Below are 14,274 nucleotides of genomic sequence, written 5' to 3' on the forward strand. Positions count from 1 at the left end.
ATTTGTGAATTTAAGACATTATCTATGCGAAAATAATGTACTGTCGGTCCAGATGCGTTTCCGTTTCCGGGTCATTTGATGTGTGACGAAATCCTTTGTCTGTTTTGAGAGCTTAAAGTTTTAAATCTTTTTTAGTTCCTTAAAAGCTTCAAAGTTCTTGTTCTTATTGACCTGTTTAATTACTTAACTTAATCCTTCGTAAACAAACATTATTTTATGTCTATTATAGATTTTGTCAGTAACATTCAGTAAACATTTATTTTTAGCTTTATTTCTCTCCACAGAATCCCACAATGTAAGAAATCAAATGTAGTGAAGCAATTAGACTTAAATTTATGTAACTAATAGACAAATTATTCCCTAAAGAGTTAAACAAGTAAAGAAATAAGACTTTTTTCATGTTAGTACTTTTTTGGCTTGCTAGTGGACAAAGAAATGTCGATAAACGGTGATTATTTCATTCTATCATCATTTAATTTTCTGTGGATGCAGATTAATATTTTTTCCCCACTTAAACAGGAGAACGTTGGCGCTAACAGCTCCGTCCGTGTTCCTGCATCCCCACAATGTCTGGCTACCAGAGCAGCAAATCTTCAAGACCTCCTTCATGCTGCTTCATACACACTATTAATGTGTAATTGAATCTTTTCATAGATTTTATACGACATACTTCATACTACATCTGCATACATCAATTTCTGTTCTTGTTTAGTTGATTGTGAGACAAACAGATCCAGAGACACTCTTTTATAGTCACAATTCTCTACCAGACATAAACCACATACATGTAAAGCATCAGCAAAAATGAGAAAAATAACAAAAAAAAACTATCAAAATTGTCTAATGTTGTAGTCGCAGTTCTAGTGACAATAAGATGTGTTTGAATCACTTCTATGTGTGACTTAGACAGCAAGATATGTAAGCATATGTAATGTGTCCATGCAAGAGCATCCTTAGTGAGTGACCTTCAACTTGACCTTCATTAGAGTGGATCAGCAAGAGAGAGACACAAATTATTAGGTCTGATTGTGATCACATAATGTTTTTACATTTACAGCATTTGTCAGACGCCCTTATCCAGAGCGATGTACATAAATCTCTAACACTGAATACATTAATGCTGCTCACTAGGTTACAGACTTAAGATACCATGAGTTTAAAACATTTGTTCAAAGATACAATGAAAAAGTGTCAAAGTTTTTTTGTTTTTTTTTAATCCAAAAGATAAGGAAAGAAGTGCTAGTTGAAGTGTTTTCCTGAATAAGTAGGTCTTCAACCGCCACTTGAAAATAGCTAGTGACTCAGCTGTCCGGACCTCTAGGGGAAGTTCATCCCACCACCTTGGTGCCAGAACAGAACAGAGTCTTGTAGTAAACTTCCCTCTTACCCTGAGAGATGGTGGAACCAGTCGAGCAGTGCTGGTAGATCGGAGGTTGCGGGGTGCAGTGCGAGGAATGATGAGGGCTTTGAGGTAAGAGGTAGCTGGTCCATTTTTGGCTTTGTAGGCCAGCATCAGTGTTTTGAATCGGATGCTGCAGCTACCGGAAGCCAGTGGAGGGATTGCAGGGGGGGGGGGGGGGGGGTGGAGAACTTTGGCAGGTTGAAAACAAGCCGTGCAGCTGCATTTTGGATCATTTGCAGAGGACGGATTGCGTTCATATGTAGACCTGCCAGCAGTGCATTGCAGTAATACAGTCTAGAAATGACAAGAGACTGAACAAGTACCTGAGCAGTCTGTGTGGGGAAAATTTTATTAGTCAAATGTACATGTTGTGTGACTAGTGACATCATAACTAAAAGGGAGAGCTAGAAGGTGACAGGGTTGTGTTGTGTTGTGTTGTGTTGTTGCTATTGGAATGTCTTAAGTTGAAACTGGATACCACCTGTAATAGTTTCTAGATGCTTAAATTATCAACATGCAAAAGCATGTTTAGTAACCTAATACTTCTACTAGTAATAATAATAAAATAATAATAATAATAATAATAATAATAATTAGATGAAGAATTGGGTAGAATGTTTGTTGTTAGGTGTTTGTTATCCCATACATACCTTCAGGTGTGTTATGGGTGAAATGGTTTTAGTGCATATTTGTTAACCATCAGATCAGTATCAGTTGGGAAGCTGTGAGCTGGGAAGTGAGATGGACACTGCAGTACAGCTCATTATATTTCTACTTGTCTCTTTAAAAATAATCAGTCTTAAATATTTTGGGTTAGACACTCATTTGGAATGCATTGTGGTCAAACTGACAATTATAAACAATGCTCCTAGAAATGCAAAAAATGTGATCAGAGTATGCAACTAACCCCAACAGGTATGTTTTTGGGAATTAGGAAAACCCAGAGGAAACACAAATGTAACAGGAGCACTAAAGTAACTCAAATAAGCTTTTCATCATCCAATAGATGATAATTCTCTATAAATTAAGGTTTATCCACACTTACTACCAGTATTCAACGGATAGGCTCCAACTCCATTGCAACCCTGACCAGCCACTGAGGTTTTACCTGGTAGTGAAGCCCCAAGCTTGGACAAAAATGGGAGGTTTGTGTCAGGAAGGGCATCCAGCATAAAACATTAAAAGCAAGCAGCAGAAGGAAATAAAATAAAAGATTAAAACATACAAAATATAAGAACTATAAGACTCTTCTACTCTAAACACTATTTCTCAACATTTTTTGTAATTATGTTGCTTGTAGAAGACAACATTCTCTTTTGCTTATTCTTCTTAGACAAAAATATATTAATTGCTTCTCCCCCTAGGGCTTTCAAGCCACATGCACCAAAATTGGATATGTCGTAGACACCGGTCTAAAGTTTGTTGCTATTACTTTTTTTTAAGCGACCCGAGTACCAGTACTCACAGTAGCAGGTCTCAAAATGGCTTTTTTCCCCCCCTGAGCTATCTACACAAAACTTGGCCTGCATCTTTAGGATGTTACTCTGGACAAAGGTTTAAATTGGCCTTTCGGATTTCCCGCAGTTCTGCCCCCAAAATCAAAAACTACCACCAAATGGACGTGATATATCAAAATACACAATGAGGGTAATTGCGTCACAGGTATTCGGGTGACGTCACATGCTTCTTTCCACTCGCCTCCAAAGGCATTGTCACCCTAGAATACCGGCCTTTGGGAATACTTGCTCTGACAAGCCAACATCAATGTTTTTCACAACAAACTTTACAAATCTATTTAAAAATATGTAATCTAATTCTTATTCTTTTACCAGATTATTTTGTTATTCCTTGAAATAACTTCTTGACAAAAAATTAAAATAACCAGAAATAGGTTTAAAAGGTTATATTTGTTTAAGATGTTCTAGTAATCTAAGATATATTTAGTATTAAGAATTGTGCAATTGAGCAATGTGTGCCAATAATGAAAGGTGGCAGAAGCTTGCCTAAATTATTCCTAACTGATTGGAATGAAAGAAATTTGCTCCCTATGTAAAAGAGTCCTTCAATAATTATACCAAGCTTTTAGTCCAATCATATTCAGTATTATTCAGGTGGAAGCTACCTTCATTTTGTACTCACTTATCATAATTTGTTGTAATAACACTGTTAGAAGAAACTGTTATGATTTCATTTACAACATAGTAATCATTGCAATAATTGATTCACTACATGGTATGATATTTGGTAAAGATTATTGTACATACATTTTAAAGGGAATATAATGGCCATGACTTATTTATGTTTAAACTTATTCCAGTGAAATGTATTGTCTGATTCCCCATATCCCACCCACCCCCCAAAAGAGAGTTTGCTCTGGGTGTGGTGGAGCGTACTATCTTTGGTGTACATTGCATTGCTGTAAACGTCACATTCATATTTCAAAATAGAACCTTCCTTTTGTTCACCTCAAAAGAGCCTGATTACTCAACAATGTTCTCTTTGTAATCCGGCATGACCAATGTTACAATGCATGTTTGAAACCTACCTGAGCACCTTTCACATCATTTCTCAAAAGAATTCTTTTGAAAGCTTTTTCTACAAGTGCAGTGTTTTCCCAGCTTTGTTTAAATGATCACCTTTTTGGAAGTCCATTTTACTGTGTTAACCTGTGTTGTGCAGTTCTAGCTGATGTCCTGTGGACACTAAATGGTGCAGTTGTCAAAAAAATGAACACTACAAGCAGGAGTGCAAAGATTCATATCAGCGTTACACCTTAGTGTATTCTACATGCCTGCATATGTGTGTGATAAAGATCAGCAAATTACAATAAAAAAACCCATCAAGGTCAGCAACACACAAACATGTCAGAATGACACGGCTGGGTGTTGTCATTATTGGAACGCTGTCGACGAGGTAAAGGTGTATGACTCATCCAAGCCATTTCAAATTGAAGAGATTATATATATTTGTACAGTTTGCTAGAAAAGTACATTGTCCTATTATTACCTAAAAATACAATACACACATACTGACTTTTGTGCGTACTCAATTTACACAAAAATATTTTTACCGGATACCTCATACCATCACACTCAGGATTTGGGAACAAATGTGGTTTAGAAACTGTACATATAAACACATATTGTTTTTGAAATAAACATATGTTACACTGAAGTGGTTTATGGTGGTGTAATAGGTGGTAATTTGGAAAAGTATACAATCCCCTGCAATGGGTGTGGTTAGCTATGCTATAAAGGAAAGTATGTCTGGAGTTTCATCATCCATTACAATGAGAGCATCAGAAAAAAAGTTTGTCATGCAGAACTTAGCCACTCAATGCTATGTTGTCTTTGCCTGGCTTGTCGTATTTAGCTCCAGTCTACGAGTCTCCAGAACTGCTCAGGATTACACAGGAACAAATCAAACTCTACAGCTTGAGGCTATTAAAACTAGTATGCTGGAGTACTTGGGGATGGACAGACCACCGCCGCCGTCTAGAGGAAAGTCGTCTTTTCAGGAACTAATCAAAATATACCGTCAATATCAGAGCTTGAGGAGGAACATGCAGTCTTTTCAGAGTGGCTCCAGTTTCTTCCTTCACACCACAGGTAACTAAATTTAGGCCATTTCACAGAATCTATACTTAACATTGTTGTAGCCAAGGACTGGTCTTAGTGTTAAGGTAAAAATAAGAATTTGATATTTTCTGAAGACTTTCAGTAGATCTTTTTGACAGCTTGCATATTAAATCTGTTTCACTGACACTTTGTTTGGAGTATGAAGAAAAGAATAACTGGTTATTGATAAACATCTTATTTATCTGGTTGTCATATGTCATGTTTGAAAGTGCATGAATAGCATGAAATGTGTTTGATGACTGACAAATTAGCTGGAGCATTGAGAGGTTCAAATAATTCCTTTAAGGCTTTTCTACTAGTTCTGATGCTTTAAAGATATTACTTAATAAACATTTGACAAAATGACTTTAATCTGTAATTAACCATATTTAAAAAAGCACATGCAGTAAAATAAAATATTTGACAACAGTTTAATTAATATTTTTCTTTACAGTTCAGCCTTTGACTTCTCAGCAGAATAGTCCTGAGTCAGTGACTCAATGGTTCAGGGCTGTTTTTCACAGAGAGTCTCATATAACAGACGAGTTTCTCTTGGCACAAGCACAGCTGCAACTTCAAAGACCTCTGGATAACAATTTTGACCAACCACTACGCAGTCAGAAAACTCTGGTTAGAATCCACATAACCACCCAATCTTATATGGAGAAGGTATTTAGTTCCAAAAAATTGCAATCACGAGGCCACAATGTTACAATGGATGTGACTTTTGCAGTTACCAGATGGCTCGGGAAGACCAGCAATTCTTTACTAATTGTGGACATTGGCTTTGTTAGAAAAAAAGAAGGTGAAACTGAATCCACTCCACAGATCTTTTTGGAACTTAAGTTAATGGAGGGTAAAATGCGAAAAGCTCGTTCCACATATGGAGAAGACTTTGAGGAGGACAGCTACTGTAGTCGGAAGTCACTGAGTGTTTCCTTTGAGGAGATTGGCTGGTCAGACTGGATTGTGGCTCCAGCTGGCTACACAATGTATTTCTGTGATGGTTCTTGCCCACACAATTACAAACCAGCCAGTATGCACACTCAGATAAAGTCACGTCTACATCGCTTGACCAAGGGAGCGACGCCTCGCCCATGTTGCGTGCCAGCTGACTATGAGCCCATGATTCTCATGCACTACGATAGCCGTGGAAAGCTAAAACTAACATCCTTCAATGATTTGATCGTTACCAAATGCCACTGTGCCTAAAATATTTATGCTAGCACATGGTTACAGGTGTGTGTGCATGTGTGTGTGTGTGTGTGTGCATGTGTGTGTGTGTGTGTGTGTGTGTGTGTGTGTGTGTGTGTGTGTGTGCGGGTGGGGAGGGGTTCACTGTTCTTTTAAATTTCAAAAATAGTGTGCAACAATGCTGTACACAGACATGGTTACATTTCTAATATTTCTCTGATGGGACTCTTCTTCCTCACTGGAGAAAATCCTGGATCCTCAGTATTAAACATAAATAAAAGCTTGTAAATGTAAAATTAGAATTATTTATTATAATTTATTAATGACGTTTTGTATTCTTATCTTTTCTTATGGAGTAGACCAGTAAACCATTTGTGTAAGTCATTCATTTAGTATTTAAAAAACAGTATCTTGAATAATTTTGCTCAATGTATTTAATTTATTTCTGCTTGCTATGTGTTTACTATGTGAAATATCATGTTTCCTGTATCTACTATTTTTGTTGAATCATTCTAATACCATTGTGTATAATGGCAGACTTGCGTAAGTGTATTGAGCTGATTTTAAAGTAAACAATCTGTGATCACTTTTCAAGGTCAAGGAGTGCCAGTAATCAAACGTATGACAACTCTTTTACAGTACAATAACCTTGAACATATATATTTTTACCCCACATGGCCTTGACTAACAAGTGAGAAGGTAAAGACCGGAAATGAATCATGTCACTGTAGCCATGTCACTTGAGCGATACTAAGCAAAGAAATTAAAAAGATCAGAACCCAAGTATTCACCCCGAGTAGCTATTTTATAGAGACAATCACTTTAAAATAGCAATAAGGATACAATGGAAATTGCATCATTTGGAACAGAGTCATAATTGAGGCAGCTCTGGTCTTATACATACCAACTGATAAAACAAAAAGACTATTCATTTTCATTGTTCAGTATGTCATTTATTACAGCTCATAAAATTTGACAGTCCATCCTTTCAATGGTTGATAAGGCTCATTCTGCAGTTATTTTCCAATCACAGGCATTTGTTAGGCTGAGCACACAGACCATGTAACACATTCCTTCAGGCACGTTGAGATCCTCTGACGTCACATGAGTTAAACATGAGGTATTTGAACACAAATGTCTCAAAGGAAGCTAAGTCTCATTTTTCCAGTTGGTAGATATGATATGGCAGTGTAACTATTTACACTTCTCCAAGATATTATTTTTGTTATCTCACTGTGTTCTACTAGCCAGAAGTCTGAAAGGTAAATGTAATAGACCAATAACAGCTTGTAATGTTGTCCATATTAAAGAGCTGGTTTAAACTGTACTAATGTATAACTATCACACTCTTCCTATAGAAACAGGTTAAAATGTGAGACGTTCTAATTAATGTCTCCCCGCATGTGTTCCAAGGACATCTACAGAAATTTGATAAAACAACAAAATGTTTGACAAAAATGTTGTTTTTTTATTCTTTGAAAGTGATTTCTCAACAAAACATTGCTATAACCAGCCAAAATGATTGGAAAGCCATTCCTCAACGTACCCCACAGCATTATCCCCTGCATTGTCTTCACTGTCTGTGTTTTTGGTCATTACCTTGCTGAGTCTTCATTCTAGACTGTGGTTTTACATGCTTTTAAGCAAGTTTCTGAACTTGAACAAGGTTTCAAGATCCTCACAGCATTATGCTTCCACCACCATGTGTCAGTGTAGGGTTGATGAGTCATGTGCTTTCTGAAGAGTGACTTGCATATGGACTCTGATTCTTACTGGACTCTTACTTCTTCCTCAAAGATGATGGATCTTTTTTCTATACTCTTCCCCAGATCTGTGCCATGACACAATCCTTTCTTTTTTTTGAACGGTGTCAGCTGCCCTTTTTGACTGTAATAGCAGAGGTTCTTCTATCAATGTGATATTTTTAATTATATATATATTTAAAAAATATATTTTCAATAAAACAATATTTGTCAGAACTTTTGTCTTTTCATTCTAGGGTATTTTTAGGTCAACAAATGAATCAGTTTTGAATAATTTGGCCCCTCAATATTTGTGTGAGCTGTTAACCCCCTACAGTCCTACACGTGCTCTTCTGGTCTTTTAACTGTCCAAACAACACGACTAAAACTATGTGATCTGGCTTTTTCTTCTTTGGCTCCCAAATTGTGGAATTCCCTGCCCTGAGATTATAATGCAGAATCCCTGGTGTTTTTAAATCCCACCTTAAAACTTACTTTTTAGGACAGTTTTTATGTGATTACTTTGTTTGTTATTTATTGGCTTTTTATTTACTGTATGGTTAGTTAGTGCCTGTAATATTATGTGTATCTGTTAATTTCATATTTTTATGTCAAGCGCATTGAGATGCTACTTTTAAAGGCGCTATACAAAATAAAGTTTATTATTATTATTATTATTATTATTATTATTATTATTATTATTATTGAATTAAGGCTATAATGTAACAAAATGAAGAAAATGTAAAGGGATCATGAATACGTTCTGCTTACACTATATGACTTTAACAACATTTTTAATATAGTTGAACTGTGCATAACAATAGATTATAATTACTGTAACTCCAAATATTGAGCAGAGATCTACCTATAGGAGGATAAATGTACTTGAACTTTGCTAACGCATCTAACTGCACCAAGTCTGGCTTCACAGATAGAAGTATGCATCCAGTATCCTTGTATGTTAGAAAGATACATTTCCTTCTCACTGCTTTTTTCTGTCCAAGTTCATCTATAGACCACACCTGGGTCAAAGTACAGTGAGTCTTTGTGGAAATTGATGTTGGATTAAATGTTCCGTTTCCACACACGTTATCAGGGAAGCCCATAGGCATAAAGGCTGGATTACGCTTACTGTCAAAGGCAATGCCATGAGAAGAACTGTTTGAGACAGCTTCCTAAAAACCAACTGGAATAAAGTGCCATAGATAAAATGTTTCCAGCACCAAGGACAGATCCAAGATACCATTAAGCTGCATAGTAAATAGCAAAGAATGACCAACTTCCTTCGTATATCTGCTGATGACCAACTGCTGCATTGTGTAAGCAAATATAGCATGCTGAAAAAGTGGCCAGGTGTGATTTCTTTTTAATGATTTATTATTACCCCCTAAATTCAAGTAAAGATCACAGACATTGATGGAGATGTAGGGCTGAGGTGGTGAGATAAACATCTACAAACCTCTTGTTCTCTGTACCTCTAATGGCAATAAGTGAATGTCTGTTGTCATCAGGCTCTATAGTCTCAGATATTTGAAATATTACACTCTTGTTCCATCTCTGAATTACATGATGTAGCTAATGACAGAAAGAACCTGAACCTATGAGTCATGCATGTCCTTAGATATGAAAATTGCCACAGTCACCTCAGGGATGCTCATTAAGGATAAATGTTAGGAATAAATAGTAACTTACTTTTTTACTCTATGTTTCTATACCTCTGTATACCTGCTTTGATACAATGTTCTCTGTTTAAATCGCTATGCATATACATTTAATTAAATTGAAAATAAAATCATTTCACATCCCAGATTAAAGCTGCTATTTTTCTGATTCTCTCTGAAATCAGAAGTCATAGTGTGCACAGTAAGATTTTACAAAGTAGTAAGACTTTTTATCTGCCTATCAGGGTGTGTAACAGTAATTACAAACTACTAAAATGCAAAGAGTTAAAATAAAAAAATGAAATTTTATTTTAATTTTAATTTATTATTATTATTATTTATTAGTATTTTAATTTTTATTTTAATATATTTTTTAAATAAATAAATAGCTATAGTCATAGTAACAGACTAATAAATTGTCCATTTGTTAGGTTCCTTCTAGACAAAGGGTAAGGGTTATGGTTAGGGTAAGGATAAGGGTTAGGGTAAGGATAAGGGTTAGGGTAGGGATAAGGATAAGGATAAGGGAAAGGGTTAGAGTAAGGATAAGGGTAAGGGTTAGGGTAAGGGTTAGGGTAAGGATAAGGGTTAGGGTAAGGATAAGGATAAGGATAAGGGAAAGGGTTAGAGTAAGGATAAGGGTAAGGGTTAGGGTAAGGATAAGGGTAAGGGTTAGGGTAAGGGTAAGGGTTAGAGTAAGGGTAAGGATAATGGAAAGGGTTAGGGTAAGGATAAGGGTTAGGGTAAGGGTAATGGGAAGGGTTAGGGTAAGGATAAGGGTAAGGATAATGGAAAGGGTTAGGGTAAGGGTAAGGATAATGGAAAGGGTTAGGGTAAGGGTTAGGTTTAGGGTAAAGGTTAGGGTAAGGGTAAGGGTTAGGGTAAGGGTAAGGATAATGGAAAGGTTTAGGGTAAGGGTTAGGGAAAGGGTAAGGGTTAAGGTAAGGATAAGGGTTACAAACATCACCACATTCAAAACACGCCTCAAAACCAATTTGTTCAGATGCGTTTATTCCACATGATCTTAGGCTGTACTTAAATCTCTCTAATGTTTACTGTTAGATATCTGTTTTTCTTAATATTGTTTTATTGTTTAATGCTATTTTATTTACTTTGTAAGGTGTGTGGTATACTTTGTATTTGTATGCTGACTTTGAGTGACTTGAAAGGCAGCTATAAATAAAATAATACAAATTATTATTATTATTATTATTATTATTATTATTATTATTATTATTATTATTACAAATTTCTACCAAAGCTATAGACTGGTGGAAGGTTGGTAATAATCGGGAAAATGGTCACGTTTATGGATTACAAAACACCACCATCTAGTGGTGAAGCGGGTAAAAGACATCGTGGAACTGCTCAGGGTTTTGGTTTTTCTACATTGAAACAAGGATGTATCATAAGATGAGAATTAAAACAATAAAAATACACAAATAGAGAAAATTAAAAAATAAATTGAAAATTAAATAAATTGTATGTACAGCTGTGCCATAGATGATATAATGGAATAGAATAGAATAGAATAGAATGAGATGCATGATGTAATAGGATGGAGATGGTAACAATTAAATGTAAGATTATTGCACATTATTATACAATAATAACTAACCCAAACCCTATTATTGTGTAATGGGGAACATTTAACTGTTCACATCAGGTAAATTGTCTGGGGGAAGAAACTGTGTCTGGTTGTGCTGGTATGTGCCGGACAGATGGTAAAAGTTTAAAAAGCTGATGGCTTGGATTTAAGGGATCCAGAGTGATTTTCTGAGCCCTTTCCCTCACTCTGGATCTCTACAGTTCTTGAAGGATGGGCAGAAGAACCCCAATCATCCTTTTAGCAGTCCGAACCTTTCTCTGTAGTCTTCTGATGTCTGATTTTGTTTCTGAACCAAACATTTACTGATGCGTACAGAACAGACTTGGTGACGGCTGAGTAGAACTGTTTCAGCAGCTCCTGTGGAAGGTTAAACTTCTTCTACTGGTTAAGAAACTACATCCTTTGTTGGTCCTTTTTAACAGTGGTGTTGATGATCTTCAAGTCCTGGGAGACAGTGGAGCTCAGGAACGTAAATGCCTTCACTGCAGCTCATTCTGATTCTAATTCTGATATGTGTAAGGCAGTTACACTACAGTAACACTACAGTTACACTACACTACATGTACACTACACTACAGTAACACTACAGTTACACTACAGTTACACTACAGTAACACTACAGTAACACTACACTACAGCTACACTACAGTAACACTACAGTTACACTACACTACAGTTACACTACAGTAACACTACAGTTACACTACAGTAAGACTACATGTACACTACACTACAGTTACACTACACTACAGTAACACTACAGTTACACTACAGTAACACTACACTACAGTTACACTACAGTTACACTACACTACACTACAGTTACACTACACTACAGTTACACTACAGTTACACTACAGTAACACTACAGTTACACTACACTACAGTTACACTACAGTAACACTACAGTAACACTACAGTTACACTACACTACAGTAACACTACAGTTACACTACACTACAGTAACACTACAGTTACACTACAGTTACACTACAGTAACACTACAGTTACACTACACTACAGTAACACTACAGTTACACTACAGTAACACTACAGTTAAACTACACTACAGTTACACTACAGTAACACTACAGTAACACTACACTACACTACAGTAACACTACAGTTACACTACAGTAACACTACAGTTACACTACAGTTACACTACAGTAACACTACAGTAACACTACACTACACTACAGTAACACTACAGTTACACTACAGTAACACTACAGTAATACTACAGTTACACTACAGTAACACTACAGTTACACTACACTATAGTAACACTACAGTAACACTACAGTAACACTACAGTTACACTACAGTTACACTACACTACAGTTACACTACAGTTACACTACAGTAACACTACAGTAACACTACAGTTACACTACACTACAGTTACACTACAGTAACACTACAGTTACACTACAGTAAGACTACATGTACACTACACTACAGTTACACTACACTACAGTAACACTACAGTTACACTACAGTAACACTACAGTAACACTACACTACATTTACACTACAGTTACACTACAGTAACACTACAGTTACACTACACTACAGTTACACTACAGTAACACTACACTACAGTTACACTACAGTTACACTACACTACAGTAACACTACAGTTACACTACAGTAACACTACAGTTAAACTACACTACAGTTACACTACAGTAACACTACAGTAACACTACACTACAGTAACACTACAGTTACACTACAGTAACACTACAGTTACACTACAGTAACACTACAGTAACACTACACTACACTACAGTAACACTACAGTTACACTACAGTAACACTACAGTAATACTACAGTTACACTACAGTAACACTACAGTTACACTACACTATAGTTACACTACAGTAACACTACAGTAACACTACAGTTACACTACAGTAACACTACACTACAGTTACACTACAGTTACACTACAGTAACACTACAGTAACACTACAGTTACACTACACTACAGTTACACTACAGTAACACTACACTACAGTTACACTACAGTAACACTACAGTTACACTACACTACAGTAACACTACACTACACTACAGTAATACTACAGTTACACTACACTACATGTACACTACAGTTACACTACAGTTTCACTACACTACAGTTACACTACAGTTTCACTACACTACAGTTACACTACAGTTACACTACACTACATGTACACTACAGTTACACTACACTACATGTACACTACAGTTACACTACACTACAGTTACACTACAGTTACACTACACTACATGTACACTACAGTTACAATACACTACAGTAACACTACACTACAGTTACACTACACTACAGTTACACTACACTACAGTAACACTACAGTTACACTACACTACAGTTACACTACAGTAACACTACAGTAACACTACAGTTACACTACAGTTACACTACACTACAGTAACACTACAGTTACACTACAGTAACACTACAGTTACACTACAGGTACACTACACTACAGTAACACTACACTACAGTAACACTACAGTTACACTACACTACACTACAGTAACACTACAGTTACACTACACTACAGTTACACTACACTACAGTAACACTACACTACAGTTACACTACACTACAGTTACACTACAGTAACACTACAGTTACACTACACTATAGTAACACTACAGTTACACTACACTACAGTTACACTACATGTACACTAGTTACACTGCAGTTACACTACACTACAGTTACACTACATGTACACTAGTTACACTACATGTACACTAGTTACACTGCAGTTACACTACACTACAGTTACACTACATGTACACTAGTTACACTACAGTTACACTACATGTACACTAGTTACACTACATGTACACTAGTTACACTGCAGTTACACTACACTACAGTTACACTACATGTACACTAGTTACACTACAGTTACACTACATGTACACTAGTTACACTACATGTACACTAGTTACACTGCAGTTACACTACACTACAGTTACACTACATGTACACTAGTTACACTACATGTACACTACACTACA

The 14,274-nt window shown here is 36.2% G+C and overlaps 1 protein-coding gene across 2 annotated transcripts; it reads left to right on the top strand.

Annotated features, from left to right (window-relative positions):
• Positions 1-63: 63 nt before the first annotated feature.
• LOC113653742 (bone morphogenetic protein 2) lies at positions 64-8,192 on the top strand. 2 transcript variants are annotated; one of them, XM_027163532.2, is made up of 4 exons: positions 64-295; positions 520-634; positions 4,775-5,010; positions 5,474-8,192. In XM_027163532.2, exons 2-4 carry the CDS (start codon positions 567-569, stop codon positions 6,229-6,231), a joined length of 1,062 nt encoding a protein of 353 aa, XP_027019333.1. In that variant the 5' UTR covers positions 64-295; positions 520-566; the 3' UTR covers positions 6,232-8,192. The 2 variants fall into 2 exon arrangements, with proteins under 2 accessions (XP_027019333.1, XP_027019332.1); XM_027163531.2 differs by lacking the exons at positions 64-295; positions 520-634 and having other exon boundaries at positions 1,974-5,010.
• Positions 8,193-14,274: the final 6,082 nt, after the last annotated feature.

Source organism: Tachysurus fulvidraco, chromosome 22 (assembly GCF_022655615.1).
Source record: "Tachysurus fulvidraco isolate hzauxx_2018 chromosome 22, HZAU_PFXX_2.0, whole genome shotgun sequence".
NCBI classification, from domain to species: domain Eukaryota; kingdom Metazoa; phylum Chordata; class Actinopteri; order Siluriformes; family Bagridae; genus Tachysurus; species Tachysurus fulvidraco.